This window comes from Labrus mixtus, chromosome 23 (genome assembly GCF_963584025.1).
Source record: "Labrus mixtus chromosome 23, fLabMix1.1, whole genome shotgun sequence".
NCBI classification, from domain to species: Eukaryota; Metazoa; Chordata; class Actinopteri; order Labriformes; family Labridae; genus Labrus; species Labrus mixtus.
Genome location: NC_083634.1, coordinates 12,676,406 through 12,697,467, shown reverse-complemented (window position 1 = coordinate 12,697,467; position 21,062 = coordinate 12,676,406). Strand labels below are relative to the sequence as shown.

Here is a 21,062-nt window from a genome sequence, read left to right as displayed (position 1 = left end):
ATGTCCCGTCACGACTTTCGGCACAGCGGTAGGCTAAAAGAAAGAAAAGTGGAGGAGCTCCTAACATGTTGTAACGACTGCAGGCGAGCAGTGTATGAAAGTTTATTTTGGCGTCAACATGCTTAAAATGTGTTTCTAATAGTCACCCTGCCACAGCCAGACGAGTATCTCCCTCAGGTCTGTGTTTAATGCTGTTTGATGCAAACAAGATGCAGGCTGAACAGATCCGCTCCTTATGCTTCCACTCGTGTCATTTAAACTAGAAACTGTTGAGCTGCTGCAGGTAGAATGTCAATGTTTCCAGGTCAATGGAGCTATAATAACGTTTTTTGTGTTCCAGCTGGGTGACGTGATGGTTAATATGGCCAGTAACTTGATGCTGGCTGATGAGCGGGTGCTCTGGATGGCTCAGCGGGAAGCCATGACCTGTTCCCGCATCATCACCTGCCTCCAGAAGATCGCAGTCTACCGTCTGGCTACAGCCCAGGCCTTCTTTCTGGTTAGTATCTGTAACCCACTGCTGCTTCATACTTTTAAGGTCATTAAATCAATGCAAGCATCTGCAGACAGCAGGACAGATGTGTTGATAAATCACCTGCTTCCGATACAAAAGCTCAGTGCATTTCTGCCTTTCCATTGTGTTTGTCTTGATAGTCCAGGTAACATTGGCTATTCCAGGTCAGGCTCTAGAAACAACTTTTCTTCTGTTTCTGTTGATGTATCGGACCTTCATGAACCTTGCTGTACCTACTTCTTTGGAATCTTCACTTGTCTTTGCTCCTCCATGATAAAAACTAAGGTCCCCCTGTCATATTGTCACATTTGTTTCCATTGTCCTTCCAGAATTCTCCCAACATAGCACTGGAGGCCCATGCTGTCAGGGCCAATGACTGGAATGGCATGACATGCATGTTGTTCCAGAGGCCCACCCCTGAGCGCACGCCCGGACAGGACCGCCAACTCACCTTCAAATGCAACACAACCAGCGCCTTCTCCAGCATCCTGCACAAGGTCAGCTGAGATAATTACACATGAATAGAGCTGTCAGCTATGTTTTTTTTTGTTTTGATAGATGCAGCAAGTGATGGTGTCTTTTGTTCTTTTTTAGAGTACCATTATTGAGGCTTCCCTGCAGCTCCCTCAGTCTCTCTTTACCCAGACTGCAGTCCCTGGTCAGGTAGACGACACGGTCTACAAACTCCATCTACTGGGCTTCCGCAATGGCAAGTTCTTTCCCTCCACCGGTAACTCCTCCCAGCTGGCTGATGGAGGGAAGAGGAGGAGTGTGGCCACCCCTGTCATCATGGCCAAGATAGGTAAGCCTTCATGTGTGAACAAAGTTGGAACAAGTTTCTGTTTTATCAGAAAAGGAAAAACTGATTAAAGCAAACAAAAATGTACAAGATCTTTCTAGCTGCTCTGCTCTGCCTATCTTTGTAGAATGCTTTGTGGGTTTTCCTGGCTCCCATGCCCTGCCTGTGTTTTCTTCTAGATGGCATGTCCCTGCGTGTCCTAAAGACGCCCGTTAACATCACCCTGCGACGCTTCGCCCGCGGTTCAGACGCCATGTCGGCCTCCTGGAACTTCAGCCTGGTGGGGGGTCACGGAGGTTGGCAAAGCGATGGCTGCCGCATCCTGGACCACCATGACAACTTCACCACCATATCCTGCAACTCTCTTGGCAACTATGGACTGCTAATGGTAGGTTCTTTTTGTTTGTTATCTGACTTCGAAGACATTCGTCTTTACCTCATTTACCCTCTAGTGGCTATTAGGAAGTATTGCCTGCCATATAAAAGGTTATAGAGATAAACAAAATCAAAAATTGTCCTGCAGTAGAGTGCAGAACACTTTGGGACTGGGACTGTTTTTTTTATGTCTTTAAGCATTACAGGTATGGAATCATGTCAAATGAACAAAATGACCTAAATTGAGAATTTGAATCTGTCATGCAGGACCTCAGCAGTGTGGAGTATTTCTCTCCAAGCATCCAGCCCCTTCACCCAGTCATCTACGCCACTGCTATCATACTACTGCTGTGTCTGCTCACTGTTATGATCAGCTACATCTACCATCACAGGTAAGAACACATCAATACTGTTTTTATTTTTTGGGCCATTTTTGCCTTCATTGGATAAAACAGCTGAAGAGAGACAGGAAACGTTGGGAGGAGAGAGTGGAGGACGACATGCGGCAAAGGGCTGAGGTCTGATTCAAACCAACGACTAAAGCCTCTGTACATGGGGTACCCTAGGCTATTATGCGCCCCTTCAACACCTAAAACCTACCCCTCCCATAGATATTGACATGTAACCCAGCCCTTATGGGTTGGTTAAAATAAAGAGCTACCCTCCAGATCAATGTCAACATAAACTACTGTCCCATCATAAAGTCATCTTGCATGGCAGACTTTTCTTTTCCTTTTTAACTTGGTGATTTATTTTCTGATTCTGTGACTGCAGGTCCGTCCGTGTGAGCCGCAAGTTTTGGCACATGCTGGTCAACCTCTGCTTCCACATCTCCCTCACCTGCGGCGTCTTTGTAGGCGGCATAAATCAAACGCGACATGCGAGCGTCTGCCAAGCAGTGAGTATACACCATCAGCCCTCCTACTGTTCCTGCTTTCCTCTAAAGCTAATAGTCATCAGGGGGGGGAAAAAAAAAGGAAAACGTGTGTCAAAAGTTTTCAAGGAAAAAAGGCATTGAAAAAGTTGACTGAGTTCACTCTGCTTATAGACCTTGTGGAAACAGTAAAAGATGCATAGAAAGATACAGTCGATCGTTTCCATGGCTAGAGGCAGTACCGCTCCTCACTTCATGGTGTTGCACTGAGACACATCACTTCTCCATTTTTCATCACACAGAGTACCTGGATGAAAGATGAAAGAAGGGAACTTCTTGTTTATTTATTTAATCCCCTCTGGCATGAATTTCTATCTCACAGGATGATTTTTCAGCACAGCCTGATGACATACTCAATACCAAATTGCTCAAGGATCACATTGCCGTTTAAGAAGCTCCAGTGAACCACACTTCATCATTTTTATTTTATTGGTGAAACTTTACATCAGGGGCATTCTGTCACTCTGCTGTAGGCGATGAATCACATTCCTTTAGCTTTAATAATAATGATGATGTAATCTGTTCTAGGTGGGCATCCTGCTGCACTACTCAACGCTGGCTACGGCCCTTTGGGTGGGCGTCACTGCACGCAACATTTACAAACAGGTGACACGCAAGGCCAAGCGCTATGAGGAGCTGGATGAACCTCCTCCACCACCGCGGCCCATGCTGAGGTACGACACCAACACTCTGACAGATGTGGGATACAAGTATTTGTTTTGACATGTAGTTTAAGTTGAAGCTTTGTGCAGCTGCTTGAACATTTTAGACCTTTCAGACATCTTGTACTATGTGAGAAAAGTCACTTTTATGTTTACCCAGCATGCCTCAATGGATGAGCTTTAGAGAAGTTAATTAGAGCCTTCATCCTGTCCTGGTTTGTTGCTTGTTGCAGATACAATCCTGACAGTCTGACATGAAAGTCTACACTCATGAGTTTCTCTTCTAAACCTGTCCCAGCAGTTTCATGCTGATATAAACCATACTTTGGTTTCTAACAGTTCAGAAATGTCTTCTCTTTCATTTCTTTATCTTTATTAGCAGGCAACCTCCCTATGTTATCATTTGTTGTGTTTATGTAAATGTTACCTTCCTGTGGACTACATGTGTAAATGAACATTCTGACTAATTCTTCCTGCATGTTCATATCCTCTATGTGTGCTTTTATGATGCTTATTGACTTGCTCTGTCACTATAGAACAATCACAGACACTCACACACACAAACACACAGGAGAAATGTTTCCCTCTCTGCCAGCGTTCCTAATCACTCAGTGAATCATACCATCATCCTCATCTGCCTCTCTGTTTCAAGAGGCAGAGGAGGGTGCACACTTGAGAATTACTATTTTATCTTGCATACATTTATACAACTTTATGAAGCTCTTACTGTGCGGTGCGTTGCATATGCGCTCCGCCATGATGCGGCCTTTAAATGGTCTCGTGTGGTCACATGGTTTGAGACATTTCATCAAATGTTAAATTTTTCAATTCATCAAAACTCAAATTAGTTTCTGAGTTTTCTCAAAGTTAAAGTGCTCCTGTTTGTTGGTTCAACTGCCACATGGTGTCACTGCAGAGGCCAAAAATACTACAAGACTTCTCTGCAGGAATTACAAAAGATAAATCAACATCCACCTCTCTGTGCTCTCTCCTTCTAAGGTTCTACTTAATCGGCGGAGGGATACCCATCATCGTCTGTGGGATCACTGCAGCAGCTAACATCAAAAACTACGGCAGCAGGACCAACGCACCATAGTGAGTACTGTCTGCATAGAGAGCGATTCAAGTGTGCTCATTGTATTTCAGTCTCCTTTTATCTGGCATTGGTTCAATAAAAAAAAAACCTCCAATCCCCAAGATATTTAACATTCAGTCCTCAGGACGGGTTGGATCTAGGTATCGACCGGCCTGAATGTTGCTTTAGTAAATATATCGGATATTCTTATGAGGGAAGGAAAAGTTTATTCCCTGAAGTTGTGATTATAGAGGCCTATTAACAGTGTGTGCATCCAAGCAACAAGCATCTGCTGCCAGTTTACAGCAAGCCCCCCTCCTCCCCCTCCTGCTCCCCCCTCCACAGTGGTAGCTGTTTAGATTGTGCAACATGGTGGACTAATTGAGAAATCTGGACCCGTATCCGTCTGAAGTCTTTGGAGTTTAATTAATTTTTTTTGCGATGAATCCAGCCCTTTGTTGTTAAAAGTAAAGGGACTGCTTCTGAGAAAGTGTTTTAAAGAGTCATTTGAAGTTTTCAAAGTAAACCAGAGTGTCATCAGAATATGTGAAGGAGATTTGTTTGGTTTTAAATCAGTTCTGATGTCTTTTTATTCCTTTTTATGAAGTGCTATGTGATTCAAATCACTGCTGATTCTGATTGCTTTCGTGTGTCTCTTCCAGCTGCTGGATGGCCTGGGAGCCCAGTATCGGGGCTTTCTACGGCCCAGTGGGATTCATCATCTTCGTAGACTGCATGTACTTCCTCAGCATCCTGCTCCAGTTGCGTCGGCACCCTGAACGCCGCTACGAGCTCAAGGAGACGTCGGAGGAGCAGCAGCACCTTGCTTCAGCCCACCCAGAGCCTGCAGCGGACTCCCACCCCCTGACTCTCCATCTCCAGCCTCATGACGCATCCTCCTCCATCGTTTCTGCTCCCCACGCCGTGCCACTCTCCGCCCTGGAGAACGAGCACACCTTCGTCGCTCAGCTGATGGGTGCAGCGGGGGCACTGGGCCTGTATGCCGCCCTTTGGGTGTTCGGAGCCATGGCTGTGTCACAGGACCACCCATTTGATTTAGCCTTCACCTGCCTGTTTGGGGCTGCCGCGCTGGCTTTAGGGGCGTTCATGGTGGCCCATCACTGTGTTAACAGGCAGGATATGAAGCGTTACTGGTCCCAGGCTTGTTGCTCAGGGAGACGAGCGTACTCGGCGCAGGAGGATGTGCTTCTCCCGCAGCCGGGCGTGGCGATGACATCCACCTCGGGATCCGCCGACAAGCCCGATGGGGAGTCGACCAAATGCGGCCACAGCAGCGCAGAATCTTCTTATACGAACAAGAGCGCACCAAGCATGCGCAACTCCGCCCACGGCAGCAAACTGACCAATCTGCACGCCGAGGCAGCTCAGTGCAAGTCTGCCTCGGCGCCGGTCACTGCGAATGGTGGCGCCATTCTAGACAACAGCCTGACTGAACATTCAGTCGACAATGAGATAAAAATGCACGTAGCGCCGGTTGAGGTTCAGTTCCGCCCCGTGAACAACATCACAAATCCAACAGCTGTCCCAAACGGACACGCGAGCAGGCATCACAAAAACCGAGCGCGGGCCCACAGAGCGAGCCGCCTCACGGTGCTGCGAGAGTACGCCTACGACGTGCCGACGAGCGTGGAGGGCAGCGTGCAGAGTGCCCCCCAAAGGCGGCACCACCATTACGACATGGCGGCGAGGAACAGCCGCAGAGCCGCCTACATGGCCTACAGGGAGCGGCATCAGAGCCAGATGCAGCAGGACAGCAGCGACAGCGCCAGCCTGCCGCGCCGCTCTCGATGCGCGGATAAAGGAGGAGGAGGCGGCGGGGAGGGCGGCACTCCGGGGAGCGGCTCGGTGGCGACCGTAGAGACTGAGGAGAAGGAGGCGACTGCTGCCATGTCGAGCTCCAGTAAGGAGTCGGCTCCCCAGAAGCAGCCCGGCAGCACAGAACTAGAAAGTCAGCCCAAGTCTTACGGGCTCAACCTTATCACTCAAAATGGCAGCACGGTGAAAGAAAACGGACAGCCTGTGGTTTTAATTAGCTCAGAGAATACAGCGAGTATAAAGACCGGCCTGTGGAAACATGAAACTACCGTGTAGCGACAGTTTCCGTCCCTTGGACTGCTTTTACACTGTGAAATATCTTGTTTTTTTTGATTGTGCTATTTAAGAACAATCAAACCGTTACTGCCACTGAACTGTGTTTGTAGATTCTTCTGTAAATGGTCTATTTTTATAACTTTTAATCCAAATCTTTTTATTCCATTTATCTGTACAAGAAACTACATGGGGCTGAGCTGTGTCCCTGTGAATACAAAACCCTGACCATGGGGAGATGTTTTTTCCATTTTCTAGTTTGTCCCAACTATAATAAAAACAAACGTTTACAGATTGAATGTTTTTATTCTTGTGGTATCACCTCTCGGGTCCCTGCAGCCGGAGCAAAGGTGAGTCAGAGCTGTTTTGTTTCAAAGAATTACTCGCCCTGACAATATATGACAAGCTGGTAATTGGGGTTTTTCACTGACCTTCAGGTGGCCTCGGGTTCCTCTCTCTTCAGGGGAGCAGCACTTTAATTACGCCTGGCTGTGGCTCTGGGCTCCATAGGTGTTGTCTCACCGCCTGCTGGCAGATTTGATGGGTGCAGCACACATTCTGAGCGCCTGCAGATTTGATGCCCGGGCTGTGATTGACAGCTGACTCGCAGGGCAAAGTGGAGCTGCGGTGAGAATAACGGATAATGAGAGGAATGTAACTTCTTCCTCCTTCTCCTGATTCCATTCTGTCTCCTGCACAGCAGACAGCTGAACCAGAGTCCACTCACAGCTTGACATCTCTGTTGGGGAGTGAGTTTAGAACAGACACAAAGTATGGTGGAAGTTCGGCTGCTGACTGTGCTGATATAGATTTTGATCTGTTGAAGGCTTAAGAAGCTGGCCTGGGGGGGATGTGTCAACGTTTATTTGTCTAAGTCTGACACAGCATCACATCTCTGCTTTTGTAAACCTTAAGTTCAGCTGAACACCGGTGGAAGAAATATTCAGACCCTCTACTTTTGTAAACGTACCAATGCAGCTTTGTTGAAATTCCCGAAAACTTGAGGCACCACGTATGCAGACACTCACGTTCTCATCACATGCTGCAGGTTCAATTCTCTGTCTCGGCCACTAATGCATACTCCCCCCTCCTCCTTACACATTTGCCATCTCTCTTCAGTTATCAAAAAGGATAAATTTATAGTATATTAAAACAAATACTGCAGCTAAATATGGTGTATAAAAATAAAATAGCACAATATGAAGTGTTTTGCTTGCTTTTTTTTCAACATATATTTTTTTGCTTTTTTATGCCTTTATTTGATAGGACAGTGGATAGACGTAGGAAACCAGGGAGAGAGTGGGGAATGACATGCAATAAAGGAGGCACAGGTCAGATTTGAACCTGGGCCGTCCGCTTGAAATAAGACGGCCTATGTACATGGGGCGCGAGCTAACCGCTAGGCCATGAGCACCACTGCTTGATTTTTTCCCAATTTTTAATTTGACTCTGTGGACAAAGCAGTAACACTTATCATTTTGCTTATTTGAAGTGACAATGAACAAAAATACTGCTGTTTTATTTACAGTCAGACGTAGATTGATGTAGCTCATAGGGGCATCAGTAAATTCATTGTCGTTGTCATTATCAGACAAAATGCCTTACATGAGCTTTAAGTAGGATATTGTGTGAAATGCATCCTTGAACTATCAATCTCTTATTTTGAAGGTCATGCTGCAATTTTTTTTTAGATATTTATTTAAGGGCTTATATGCCTCCATCTAGATACAGGACAGTGGACAGTGAGAGAAGTCTGGGAGAGGGAGAGTGGGAAACAACCTGCGGGGGAAAGGAGCCACAGGTGAGAATCAAACCCTGGCCGCCCGCCTGTTGGACCACAGCCTCCGCACATGGAGCGCACGCACCAACCACCAGGCTACGGCTGCGTCGTCATGCTGCAACATAAAAAAATGATCAGTAATGGTCGCCCACTGATCATCCCAGGAAGCAGAGGCGAAGCAGTGCTCCAACAACTCCACTTTCTCATTAGCGGCACATTAATAAAAGGCATATTTCACTCAGGCAGAGATGTATTGCTCGGCCATCGTGGATGTGACAAATTATAATAAGACTTCTGAATTATGTAGCGAGCAGTTCCGCCTTGATTGGTGGCAGCCTCGCTCATTCCCTGCAGGCCTGAGAGAGTGATCTTCAAGTAATTGCCATGGTTCTTAGGGGTCGGTGCCATCTGTCAGAAAGTTCATCTGAGGTCGTCAACGAGTCGGGAATGTCAATGTGACCATGTTTGTTCTGCGTGGGAAAAAGCTCATCAAGGCAAATAAACTGATTGGATCTCTGCACAGAGATCTCAGGGACACCTTGGGCACAAATCGATTATAAATGAAGATAAAACTATCCATTTAGATCTTTTTTTTTAAGTCTCACTCGGATGTCTTAAACATCTTTGATTCTCTCGTCAATTATTTTATTATTTCCAACACCTAAAGCCTCAGATAAACAGGCTATTTTCAGCTACGTCATGATCTCTTCTGCTCCTTATCTGAGCACGATTCCTAACCAGGAGGCCCAGGGACGACAGAAATCAGACAACTGATGAGATGTTTACATTTTCCTATCTTCTTGTAGCGCCTGAAGGAAGCATCTGCCTCTGTTGTGGAAACATGCCACAGAGATGAAGATGAATACTTCTTAGGGAGTGAAGCCATCTGACTGTGTTGATTAAGCGGCTCTGGCCGTCCAGGGAAACCCAGATTTCTTTATTCTTTACCTGCAGTTTGGAAAGATTGATCAGCATTTAGGGGTCGTTGTGATTATTAGTGTCAATGTCAAGCAGCAGTCTGCAGTGTTAATTGGGGGAATTTTTGCAGTTTGGGATTTTTATGTGGACTTTATTTAAATGCATGCAAATGAGGCAAAGCTGCATCAGTATGCAAGCTGTGTTTCAGTGAAAGGTCAGGGCTTTTTTTGCAATGTAAGCACCTTGTTATCAGCACACAAAGTTACATAATACTCCAGAAACGTCCTTTTTAACACAACATGCTTATCATAAACTAGAAAAACAGAAATACTATAATGTCATTAAATGTTTTGGAAAAAGCCAAAAATGATAATATAAGAGCAGTTTGGTGTTTTAAGGATTCAAAAATGTACAGTGATTTGCAAGGTGATCTTTGCCCAAGTTTAACTTTGAAGTTTGAGCTCACATTTATTTCACTGTCCTTTCGACTTCTTCAGCGACGCAAACAAACACGCCGCGCACCTCGGATATCATGCTAATGTTTGAACTGTGTGTTTAAGTGAATTGAAGAGATATCAGCACAGTCCCCTCATTAAACACGGCACAGAGACCTTGTCCAAACCAAAACAATATATCATGATTAAACTTTGGGCAGCATCTGTGGGGAGGACAGGAATAGATGTTCATTGATCTCAAGGGGGAGAGTAGGGGAGGTCTGTGCTTCTGCTTTGATATCATTAGATCAGAATCTTATTTGAATGTGGGTGAATAGAAATAGTCTTCCGATGAGACCTTTCAAGTTAAAATGATTTCTCTGTATTTGGAGAACTTGGAATTTAATTATACGTTCGAATAATATTTATATTCGTTTGCCTCCTCTGTTCAAAGAGCTGACAGTTGTCTTGGCTTGCTGAACTGAAAATCTGATTTATTCTGGATTTCTCTTTTCATGATGGGATTTATTGTTATCTGTAGAGAGCTTGTTCTATTGTGCAGATACAGTATGTGTTGAAAATCTCTTGATTTCTGGCCTGTGTACAGAGTTTCATAAGACAAGTATTACAGTATAACAGTATTATGAATACTGCAGTTTGTGAGCATGGACACAGAGAGATAAAATGTTGTATGTACAGGCAGCGTTTGTCTACAGACTCTCATTTTAACAGGCAGCATCCCAAAGTGTGTTGACTTGCTGCAGACTTATGTAACTGTCTAAACTGTTAGTGGCATGTAGGGAAAGTACAGAGTTTTAAATCCTTATCCACACTTTGGAAACCACTATTGAAAAGTTGAATCTAGCCTAAGACATGCCAAACAAAGCACACTGTCAAAGAGACTCCATAAATGTAGTTTGTGCCAATAGACTGGATTTGCTGTATGTGTAGATGCAAGAGTCTTGTCTGGACTCTCTTGAAAGTAAACTTTGGTTGTTGGTGGTTAAGGTTTTGGTAACTTTGGTCAATAAATCAGAAAACACAGCCGAGCAGCTGCAAGTTTTCTTCTTGCTGTTTTAGCTGGACACTTTAACCTGCTGCTGGAGATTATAGAATATCTTTATTTTCCAGGTTTAGAAATCTCTCTTGCAATAAAGATATTCCACTGTAGCTTACACGGCTTATGCATTGGCATAAATATCAAGAAAAACCAGCAGGGGTTCACTTGCACAAGTACCCACCTTGGATACCACCTCTTCGGTACTTGGAAAGCATCCAGAAGAATGATCACTTAGCTCCTCTCTCTAAGAGCAGCTGAAAGGCGTCCTGCTTGGACGCTCTACAACACCTACAAAAAGAACATCGCAAGGAGTAACAGTAAAATCTACTCCAACAGTCGTGAGCTGTTTAAAGCTTGCAATGACATCAATGTCAGATATGACCGGCTCAGTTATGCAGAAGGTGAACCCCGGCAATATTTCACCTTCTCCAAAATTCACAATTACTGGTCACTAAAATCTTCTATCCTCCAATTCTTTAACAGTTTCTTTCCAATTACAGACTGAATTATTTCTCATTTTGTTTTGTTTACCTGCTGTGAAATTGGCATGTTATCCCCTTGCCTGCATGGGTTTCCAAAAGACATGCAGTACAGGTTCCTTGGCTACTCTAAACAACTACTAATTAAGTCCTCAAGGCCTTTCCAGCCTTTATGCTGATTGGACTGTAAACAATGCAGCGCACAGAAAGGGTACTGTTGGCTGGAAGTCAGTCATCATTAGCTGCAACCTACACCAGAATGCCAAAAAAGTTAGCAGTCATCTCTAAAGGCATATACTCTCGACAGACGATAATTGATGGATTATATGTGATAAGTAACAGATTTACAAGTATAAAATCAGATGCTGATGCTATAAATTGTTTCCTGTCAGCAGAGTTCCCAAATCAAACCACCTCCTCAATCTCAGTCACATGTAAGAGTGGGACAGCATTAAGCACTCGAACACGCTTTCAAGAGTCTGTGAGTAAAGATTGTTATTGGATCATACAAAGCATGACATTTCAAGAATGCTGTAATGTCAAGCACTATAGCTCCCCCTTGTGGTTTGAAAACCCAACTTTTTATTGCTTTTACCTTAATTTATTCATTTATTTTAAATTTTATATTCTAATTTAATGAGGTAAATTCTGGTTAACACTCTGTTATTGAGAGACATGCTTCTCCCACACATTGACCAGGAATACACACATAAGCACAAACAAGACCTATGACATTCACGCTGGTGAAGTTCAGAGTCTACCCCCCCTGCAACAGACTGACCCCTACACTCCCTCCTGAAATCTCTGGTCCTCGTATAGTGGTCCATTGTCCATTGCCTGTACCAACATGTGGATTTTCAGGGGCAAAGCCTTCACTGGGGAAGCCCCGTCCATTGAAAATATCTCCCAGAATATTTTTGCAAAGCTACATACTTAGACATTTAAAAAAAAAAAAATCTGTCTGCTGGTCTGCACAAATGATGCTGCCAACTTCTCAGTGGACATCATGTTTGTGGCTGAAATGATCGAGAAGATCGGCAAGTTTGTCGACAAGTTTATAAGTACTTTATGTGCTGCACTTGAAATAATTAAACTTCTCTGTAAAGTTTTTTAAAAAAGCTAACGTTCACAGCAGATGCAGCAAGTTGTGTATCACCCCTTTTGAAGGACAAATAGATGGATGCTCGACAGCTGTTTGTTGTCATGTTGTTTAATGAGGAAGGATGTCCCGTCACGACTTTCGGCACAGCTGTAGGCTAAAAGAAAGAAAAGTGGAGGAGCTCCTAACATGTTGTAACGACTGCAGGCGAGCAGTGTATGAAAGTTTATTTTGGCGTCAACATGCTTAAAATGTGTTTCTAATAGTCACCCTGCCACAGCCAGACGAGTATCTCCCTCAGGTCTGTGTTTAATGCTGTTTGATGCAAACAAGATGCAGGCTGAACAGATCCGCTCCTTATGCTTCCACTCGTGTCATTTAAACTAGAAACTGTTGAGCTGCTGCAGGTAGAATGTCAATGTTTCCAGGTCAATGGAGCTATAATAACATTTTTTGTGTTCCAGCTGGGTGACGTGATGGTTAACGTGGCCAGTAACTTGATGCTGGCTGATGAGCGGGTGCTCTGGATGGCTCAGCGGGAAGCCATGACCTGTTCCCGCATCATCACCTGCCTCCAGAAGATCGCAGTCTACCGTCTGGCTACAGCCCAGGCCTTCTTTCTGGTTAGTATCTGTAGCCCACTGCTGCTTCATACTTTTAAGGTCATTAAATCAATGCAAACATCTGCAGACAGCAAGACAGATGTGTTGATAAATCACCTGCTTCCGATACAAAAGCTCAGTGCATTTCTGCCTTTCCATTGTGTTTGTCTTGATGAAAATCCATGCCAATGATACCATGGTACACCCATTTTTAGAAATACAGACTGGTGAGTCTAACTGATAAGATATGACCAATGCTCATATTAAAAATCACTGGTTACACATATAGTGATTTATTGAGAGGCAAGGTAAGGCAGCTTTGTTTGTGCAGCACGTCGCACATTGGGCCGTTTCAAAGTGCTTTAAAGAGTAATAAAAAATAAATATCATATATACCTTTTGTTGTAAAAAATATCAAACAGTGGGATTTTGACTTGATGGTGTCTTTTTTTCTTACTAGAGCACCGTTGTTGAGGCTTCCCTGCAGCTCCCTCAGTCTCTCTTTACCCAGGCTGCAGTCCCTGGTCAGGTAGACGACACGGTCTACAAACTCCATCTACTGGGCTTCCGCAATGGCAAGTTCTTTCCCTCCACCGGTAACTCCTCCCTGCTGGCTGGTTACGTTTGATAGGACAGTAGATAGATTAGGAAATCAGAGAGAGAGAGAGAGAGTGGGGAACGACATGCAGGAAAAGAGCCGCAGGCCAGACTTGAACCCGGGCTGCACACTTGGGGCGCATCCTGACCTCTAGGCCATCTGCTCCCTGGCAGATAACAGTTTTTTTTTAAAAATGTATTTCATCCCCTCTGGCAGAAAGTCATATCTGACAGGGGGATTTTTTCTGCTCAGGCTGATGATGACATACTCAACATGAAATTGCCCAAAGATCAACAGAAATGTGAACTCAAATAATGGAAGATATTTATTGGACACTTACACTGGACACATTATTTTATTTACATACCTTTTCTTGATTTTGCATTACCAAAGAAAGAATGGAGCAGTTTATGTGAGATGTTAAAGTGCTTGTGTTTGTTGGTTAAACCGCCACATGGTGTCACTGTAGAGACCTGAGATGATACGAGACAATATGAGAACTCTGTGCAAAAACACCAAGACGAAACAAGAACCACCTCTCTGTGCTCTCTCCTAAATGTTTCTACTTAATGGTCTGTGGGATCACTGCATCAGGTGCCAATAAAAACTACACCTGCAGGACACAACGCACCACAGTGAGTCCTCTCTGCATAGAGAGCGATTCAAGCTCCCATCTTGTGGTAATTTAGTGTCGTTTTATTCCCTTGAGATATTTAACATTCAGTCCTCAGGAGGGGTTGGAACGAGGTATCGACCTCTGCGTTGCCTGAGTAAATAACGGATATTTTTATGAGGGAAGGAAAAGTTTATTCCCTGAAGTTGTGATTATAGAGGCCTATTAACAGTGTGTGCATCCAAGCAACAAGCATCTGCTGCCAGTTTACAGCAAGCCACCCTCATTTCCCCTCCTCCCCTTCACAGTGGTAGCTGTTTAGATTGTGCAACATGGTGGACTAATTGAGAAATCTGGACCCGTATCCGTCTGAAGTCTTTGGAGTTTAATTAATTTTTTTGACAGAAAAGATGAATCCAGCCCTTTGTTGTTAAAAGTTAGGAGACTGCTTCTGTAAATATTAGATGGGAACGTTTTTAAAAGAGGCATTATGAGTTCTTGAAGTAAATAAAAATGTCGTCGGAATTTGATACAGAGTTTTGGTATTGTTTTAAATGATTTATGATGCCAATTATTTGTGTGTGAAGTGCTGTTCGCTGTAAGTTAGTCCTGAATTCGTTTGCTTTTGTGTGTCTCTTCTAGCTGCTGGATGGCCTGGGGGCCCAGTATCGGGGCTTTTTACAGCCCACATAGATTCATCGTCTTTGCATGTACTTCCTCGGCATCCTGCTCCAGTAACGACGCCACCCTGAACGCCGCTACGAGCTCAAGGAGACGTCGGAGGAGCTGCAGCACCTTGCTTCAGCCCACCCAGAGCCTGCAGCTGACTGCCACCCCCTGACTCTCCATCTCCAGCCTCACGTCTCTCCCTTCCTATATTGTGTCCCCTCCCCATCCTGTGCTTGGAGGATGTGCTTCTTCCACAGATGATCCACCTCGGGATCAGCCGACAAGCTGAATCAGGACTCGACAAATGTGGCTACCCCAGCGCAGACTCTTCTTCAAACTGCAGAAACTGCCCGGGCTGAGCTGTGTCCCTGTGAATACAAAACCCTGACCATGGGGAGTTTTTATTTTTCCATTTTCTAGTTTGTCCCAACTATAATAAAAACAAACGTTTACTGATTGAATGTTTTTATTCTTGTGGTATCACCTCTCGGGTCCCTGCAGCCGGAGCAAAGGTGAGTCAGAGCTGTTTTGTTTCAAAGAATTACTCGCCCTGACAATATATGACAAGCTGGTAATTGGGTTTTTTCACTGACCTTCAGGTGGCCTCGGGTTCCTCTCTCTTCAGGGGAGCAGCACTTTAATTACGCCTGGCTGTGGCTCTGGGCTCCATAGGTGTTGTCTCACCGCCTGCTGGCAGATTTGATGGGTGCAGCACACATTCTGAGCGCCTGCAGATTTGATGCCCGGGCTGTGATTGACAGCTGACTCGCAGGGCAAAGTGGAGCTGCGGTGAGAATAACGGATAATGAGAGGAATGTAACTTCTTCCTCCTTCTCCTGATTCCATTCTGTCTCCTGCACAGCAGACAGCTGAACCAGAGTCCACTCACAGCTTGACATCTCTGTTGGGGAGTGAGTTTAGAACAGACACAAAGTATGGTGGAAGTTCAGCTGCTGACTGTGCTGATATAGATTTTGATCTGTTGAAGGCTTAAGAAGCTGGCCTGGGGGGGGGGATGTGTCAACGTTTATTTGTCTAAGTCTGACACAGCATCACATCTCTGCTTTTGTAAACCTTAAGTTCAGCTGAACACCGGTGGAAGAAATATTCAGACCCTCTACTTTTGTAAACGTACCAATGCAGCTTTGTTGAAATTCTCAAAAACATAGAGTTCCAGTTTACCTCAGTTGGTAGAGCAGCCGCACCATATACAGAGATTGTCCTCAACACATTGGCTGCAGATTAGACCCCCGGTCTGGGCCCTTTTATGTACCCACTCTCCACATTTCCTTTCTCTTTAGCTATCAATGAAGTCAAAAAGGTTACATATCAGCAACATTTTTTAAAAGCATTAAAATTAGAACCTATTCTGAAGTAAATTTGGCGTCGTTACAAACATCATTTAATTGTATAACCAAATGTTAAAAATAACAAATTAGTAATAATAGTTCAAACCTCTTACAGGACCTTTACGTTATTTAGAGACATGCATGTGCATAGATATAAACTCCTCAACTCTTTGAATTTGATAAACCTTTAAAAACTTTGATATCATCATGATTGATTCTACCAAATGATGTTCTTGAACTATCATTCTCTTATTTTGAAGGTCAATCTGCAATTTAAAAAAATGATCAGTAATGGTCGCCCACTGATCATCCCAGGAAGCAGAGAGAAAGCAGTGCTCCAACAACTCCACTTTCTCATTAGCGGCACATTAATAAAAGGCATATTTCACTCAGGCAGAGATGTATTGCTCGGCCATCTTGGATGTGACAAATTATAATAAGACTTCTGAATTATGTAGCGAGCAGTTCCGCCTTGATTGGTGGCAGCCTCGCTCATTCCCTGCAGGCTTGAGAGAGTGATCTTCAAGTAATTGCCATGGTTCTTAGCGGTCGGTGCCATCTGTCAGAAAGTTCATCTGAGGTCGTCAACGAGTCGGGAATGTCAATGTGACCATGTTTGTTCTGCGTGGGAAAAAGCTCATCAAGGCAAATAAACTGATTGGATCTCTGCACAGAGATGTCAGGGACACCTTGGGCACAAATCGATTATAAATGAAGATAAAACTATCTATTTAGATCTTTTTTTTTTAGTCTCACTCGGATGTCTTAAACATCTTTGATTCTCTCGTCTCTTATTTTATTATTTCCAACACCTAAAGCCTCAGATAAACAGGCTATTTTCAGCTACGTCATGATCTCTTCTGCTCCTTATCTGAGCACGATTCCTAACCAGGAGGCCCAGGGACGACAGAAATCAGACAACTGATGAGATGTTCACATTTTCCTATCTGCTTGTAGCGCCTGAAGGAAGCATCTGCCTCTGTTGTGGAAACATGCCACAGAGATGAAGATGAATACTTCTTTGTTCTTTTTGAGATTTATTTTGGGGGCTTTTATTGCAGAGACAGGACGGTGAATAGTGAATGAAATCAGGTAGAGATACTGTGGAATGACATGCGAGAAAGGAGCAACCGGTCGGATTTGAACCCTCGTCGATTGCTACAGCCTCTGTACAGTACATGGGGCGTGCAAACTAACTGCAAGGCCACCAGCGCCCTGATTGATACTTCTTAAAGAGGGAAGCCTCCTGACTGTGTTCATCATAATTGAGACTCTGGCCATCCAGGGAAAGCAGTTTTTTTTAGTATCTGCAGGTTGCTAATCACCCAGAATCCTTCCAGGCCTGACATATAGATGGAAGCATTGATTAGCATTTAGGGGGTCACTGTGATTATCAGCGTCAATGTCAAGCAGCTGTCTGCAGGGATAATTAGGGAATTTACATCATTCGTGGATGTTTACGTGGACTTTATTGAAATGCATGCAAATGAGGCAAAGTTGTATCATTATGCACGCTGTGTTTTAGTGAAAGGTCAGGGCTTCTGCAAATGTTTGCATTCAAGCATTTTCACATTCAGCACACACACAGCTACATAATACTCTGAGACTTACTTTATAACCCCAATGCATGATGCTGAGCAGGAAGTGGCCTTCAAATAACAGAAATACTAAGATGTTATTTTGAAATGTGTTGAGAAAACTTTTCAAACTTTAGGCACATTATCTTTGCAAAGGATTTCCTCAAAATCTGCTGATGCAATCTGTCTGCAATTTGGCTTTCAGGCATGACTACTTTGTGTTTATGCTGTTATGGCATGAGAAGGATATTAATGACTAACGTTGGTGATAAATGCAGATCGTTATGAAGAGAATACAGGCTGTTTATAACTTGGGCAGTCAACCTACTGTGAACTATTCTAAGGGAGAACATTTGTCACAGATTTCTTGTGATCTTTGACCCCAGTTTTACCTCGAAGTTTAAAAAGAAATGTTATTTTTTGTCAGAGTTGTCAGAGACAAAAACAGGAAGACCCTTAAACCCTTTGATAATGGATCCCAAGATCACATTTGTGACATTCAGTCTAGCGTCTGGTCTGAACAAGATGAATGCTTTACCTTTTTGCCTCGTTTCATTTTACCCAGTTAAAGATGCCCAATGGAACGTCTTGGCAGAGGAGCTATCTTTTTTGATTGTAGAGCCGTTTCCTCCTCTTCATTAAATCCTCAGTTTTATTTTTGGGGACCAGAAAAACCTCAGTCTTAACCTGCAGTGCTCTTCGTACACCAGAGACATTATGCTAATGTTTTAACTGTGTGTTTAGGTGAATTGAAGAGATGGAATTCTGATATCAGCACAGTCCCCTCATTAAACACGGCACAGAGACCTTGTGCAAACCCAAAATATATCATGATTAAACTTTGGGCAGCATCTGTGGGGAGGACAGGAATAGATGTTCATTGATCTCAAGGGGGAGAGTAGGGGAGGTCTGTGCTTCTGCTTTGATATCATTAGATCAGAATCTTATTTGAATGTGGGTGAATAGAAATAGTCTTCCAATGAGACCTTTCAAGCCAAAATTCTTGCTTTGTATTTGGACAACTAGGACTTTAATTCTAAGTCAGAATAATATTTATTTTGCCTACAAGAGTAAGATTCAAGTTCTCATCCATTCCTTTTTTTCACAAAGTTACACAAACACACACACACACACACACACACACACACACACACACACACACACACACACACACACACACACACACAGGTCCATATGATGATGACATCAAGCCATCTGCAGAGCTTCCATCCCCATGTGTCATGTGGACCTGTGCTCTCATTAATGCCCTCACATTGCCATCCATCTACCTGTGCCAGTGTGTCTGAGCACATTTTGGCTCCATTCCTCTGTCCAGGTGCTGTGTTATTTATAGCCTCCTCAAAAAACAGTATCAGTCATTGTTCACGTTGACAGTTGCAGACAGTTGTGCTCTCTCTCTCTCTCACATACACACACATGTTGTTGGCCATTGCCGGCTGTCTAATGGAATGAAGCGGTTAGGTTAAGTATGAGGCTGTACTGTATGCACCTTTGTTTGAAAGTTGCAATTATTCAAGAAAGAATGAAGAGATTGTCTTTTGCAATAAATTACAAGTGCTCGTTCGAGTACGTAGCCGAAAAGTGAGATTTGTAATGAGCCGTAAACACGCCTTGATAAGTGTATTTAAAGGGTTTAATACATATTCATCTTTTTGTTAAGTACGGGAAATGTTCAACATTACAGCAACACACTTATGTGTTATGGTTAAGAGATATGTGGGAAGCTAACATTCTTTTTTCTGTCTTTAAAAAACAAAACAAGGAAATAGTCAGTTTGGTAGAATTTAAACACATTTTGGAAACGGGCACCCGACAAGCTAAATACCATAAAATGTCAAATAAAAGCCCATCCCACTTTAAGACCCTGTCCCTTTAGTAGCCTGGTGTTGCTGCAGATTTTGACAAATAAAGGTAGGTCTCGATCATAGGCACCTATGCCTTTAGTGTTTAAATAGTTTTCTGATCAAAAATAAGGAAAAAAGACCCAAAAAAATAAAAATAAATATGACCTTCAACATCTGTCCAAAAAGACAGAATGAGGCTTGTTTGTGTACAGGCCATGAAGCAGGTTGGCATACTGTCTCACAAAGTAACATCAAATTAAAGATTTGTTATTTAATTTGTTTATATACTCATTTTGTACACAGTTTAATATTCTTTCTGGGGTAAATTCACAATTTTAAAGTCTTTCCAATCATTTCTATGTTGTTAGCTTACAATTACCAGTGTTAGTTTATATTGCTGCGACATTAGAGGGTCAGTTCACTGACTTTATGAAACCTGTGGTCATGTAAAAGTGTATTTTGGTATCTATTATGAACATTTATGGAGGTAAATATGTTGGCTTTGAGAGCTCCGTCACTTTTGTTGTTGAGTTATCTCAAATTGGTTTTTCATTTTGGTTCAGTATCCTAATGTAGAGACATGATGACATTACTTCAGGTAAAAGACATGTCATGCACTAGTCACTTTGCCAAACATTAATCTTAATAAATTACTTACGGTGAATTAAGTTTTAGATTTCATTAACCATGCTGAAATCAACCTATGATGAATTTGTAAGCGCTGGGTTTGACTGTCCTTTGTATCAGTTTGATTCTTGCATATTCCAGAAATAAATGCCTCTAAAAATATTCATGACGGCAAAGTTCAAAGTAGTTTCTCGCTGTAACACGCATCAAAATCGTTTAAGGGAGGAGCTCCTGCTTTTGTGAAGTGTCAGCGATTTTTCCCGTTATACCTGCAGAGTATATCATCCTCCTGTTTGGTGATTTGTCTCAAACTGTCTATTGTGTTTAATAAATGAACTCACTATACCCTTTGCAGTATTCTTGGGGGACAGCTGAATAATCCTTTTTAAACTCTCCTCCTTTGCTGCCATCAAACAGATGTTGTTGAAAATGTTCAAAGAGCTGACAGTTGTCTTGGCTTGCTGAACTGAAAATCTGATTTATTCTGGATTTCTCTTTTCATGGTGGGATTTATTGTTATCTGTAGAGAGCTTGTTCTATTGTGCAGATACAGTATGTGTTGAAAATCTCTTGATTTCTGGCCTGTGTACAGAGTTTCACAAGACAAGTATTATAGTATAACAGTATTATGAATACTGCAGTTTGTGAGCATGGACACAGAGAGATAAAATGTGTTGTATGTACAGGCAGCGTTTGTCTACAGACTCTCATTTTAACAGGCAGCATCCCAAAGTGTGTTGACTTGCTGCAGACTTATGTAACTGTCTAAACTGTTAGTGGCATGTAGGGAAAATACAGAGTTTTAAATCCTTATCCACAATTTGGAAACCACTATTGAAAAGTTGAATCTAGCCTAAGACATGCCAAACAAAGCACACTGTCAAAGAGACTCCATAAATGTAGTTTGTGCCAATAGACTGGATT

At 43.2% G+C, this 21,062-nt stretch overlaps 1 protein-coding gene across 2 annotated transcripts in view; it reads left to right on the top strand.

Annotated features, from left to right (window-relative positions):
* The window catches only part of adgra3 (adhesion G protein-coupled receptor A3), a 40,255-nt gene extending 25,117 nt beyond the window's left edge, over positions 1-15,138 (top strand). The window contains exons 11-20 of one of the 2 annotated variants that reach the window (XR_009666779.1): positions 341-499; positions 844-1,011; positions 1,109-1,316; positions 1,493-1,701; positions 1,956-2,080; positions 2,463-2,586; positions 3,151-3,296; positions 4,284-4,379; positions 5,022-6,708; positions 15,119-15,138. Coding sequence is in view for 1 of the 2 variants with exons in the window: in XM_061031314.1 (XP_060887297.1) it covers positions 341-499; positions 844-1,011; positions 1,109-1,316; positions 1,493-1,701; positions 1,956-2,080; positions 2,463-2,586; positions 3,151-3,296; positions 4,284-4,379; positions 5,022-6,471 (2,685 nt within the window). In the remaining variant the exon portion in view is untranslated. Of the gene's footprint in view, positions 1-340; positions 500-843; positions 1,012-1,108; positions 1,317-1,492; positions 1,702-1,955; positions 2,081-2,462; positions 2,587-3,150; positions 3,297-4,283; positions 4,380-5,021; positions 6,764-15,118 lie in introns of those variants that run through there. The other variant, XM_061031314.1, reaches the window with a different exon arrangement.
* Positions 15,139-21,062: the final 5,924 nt, after the last annotated feature.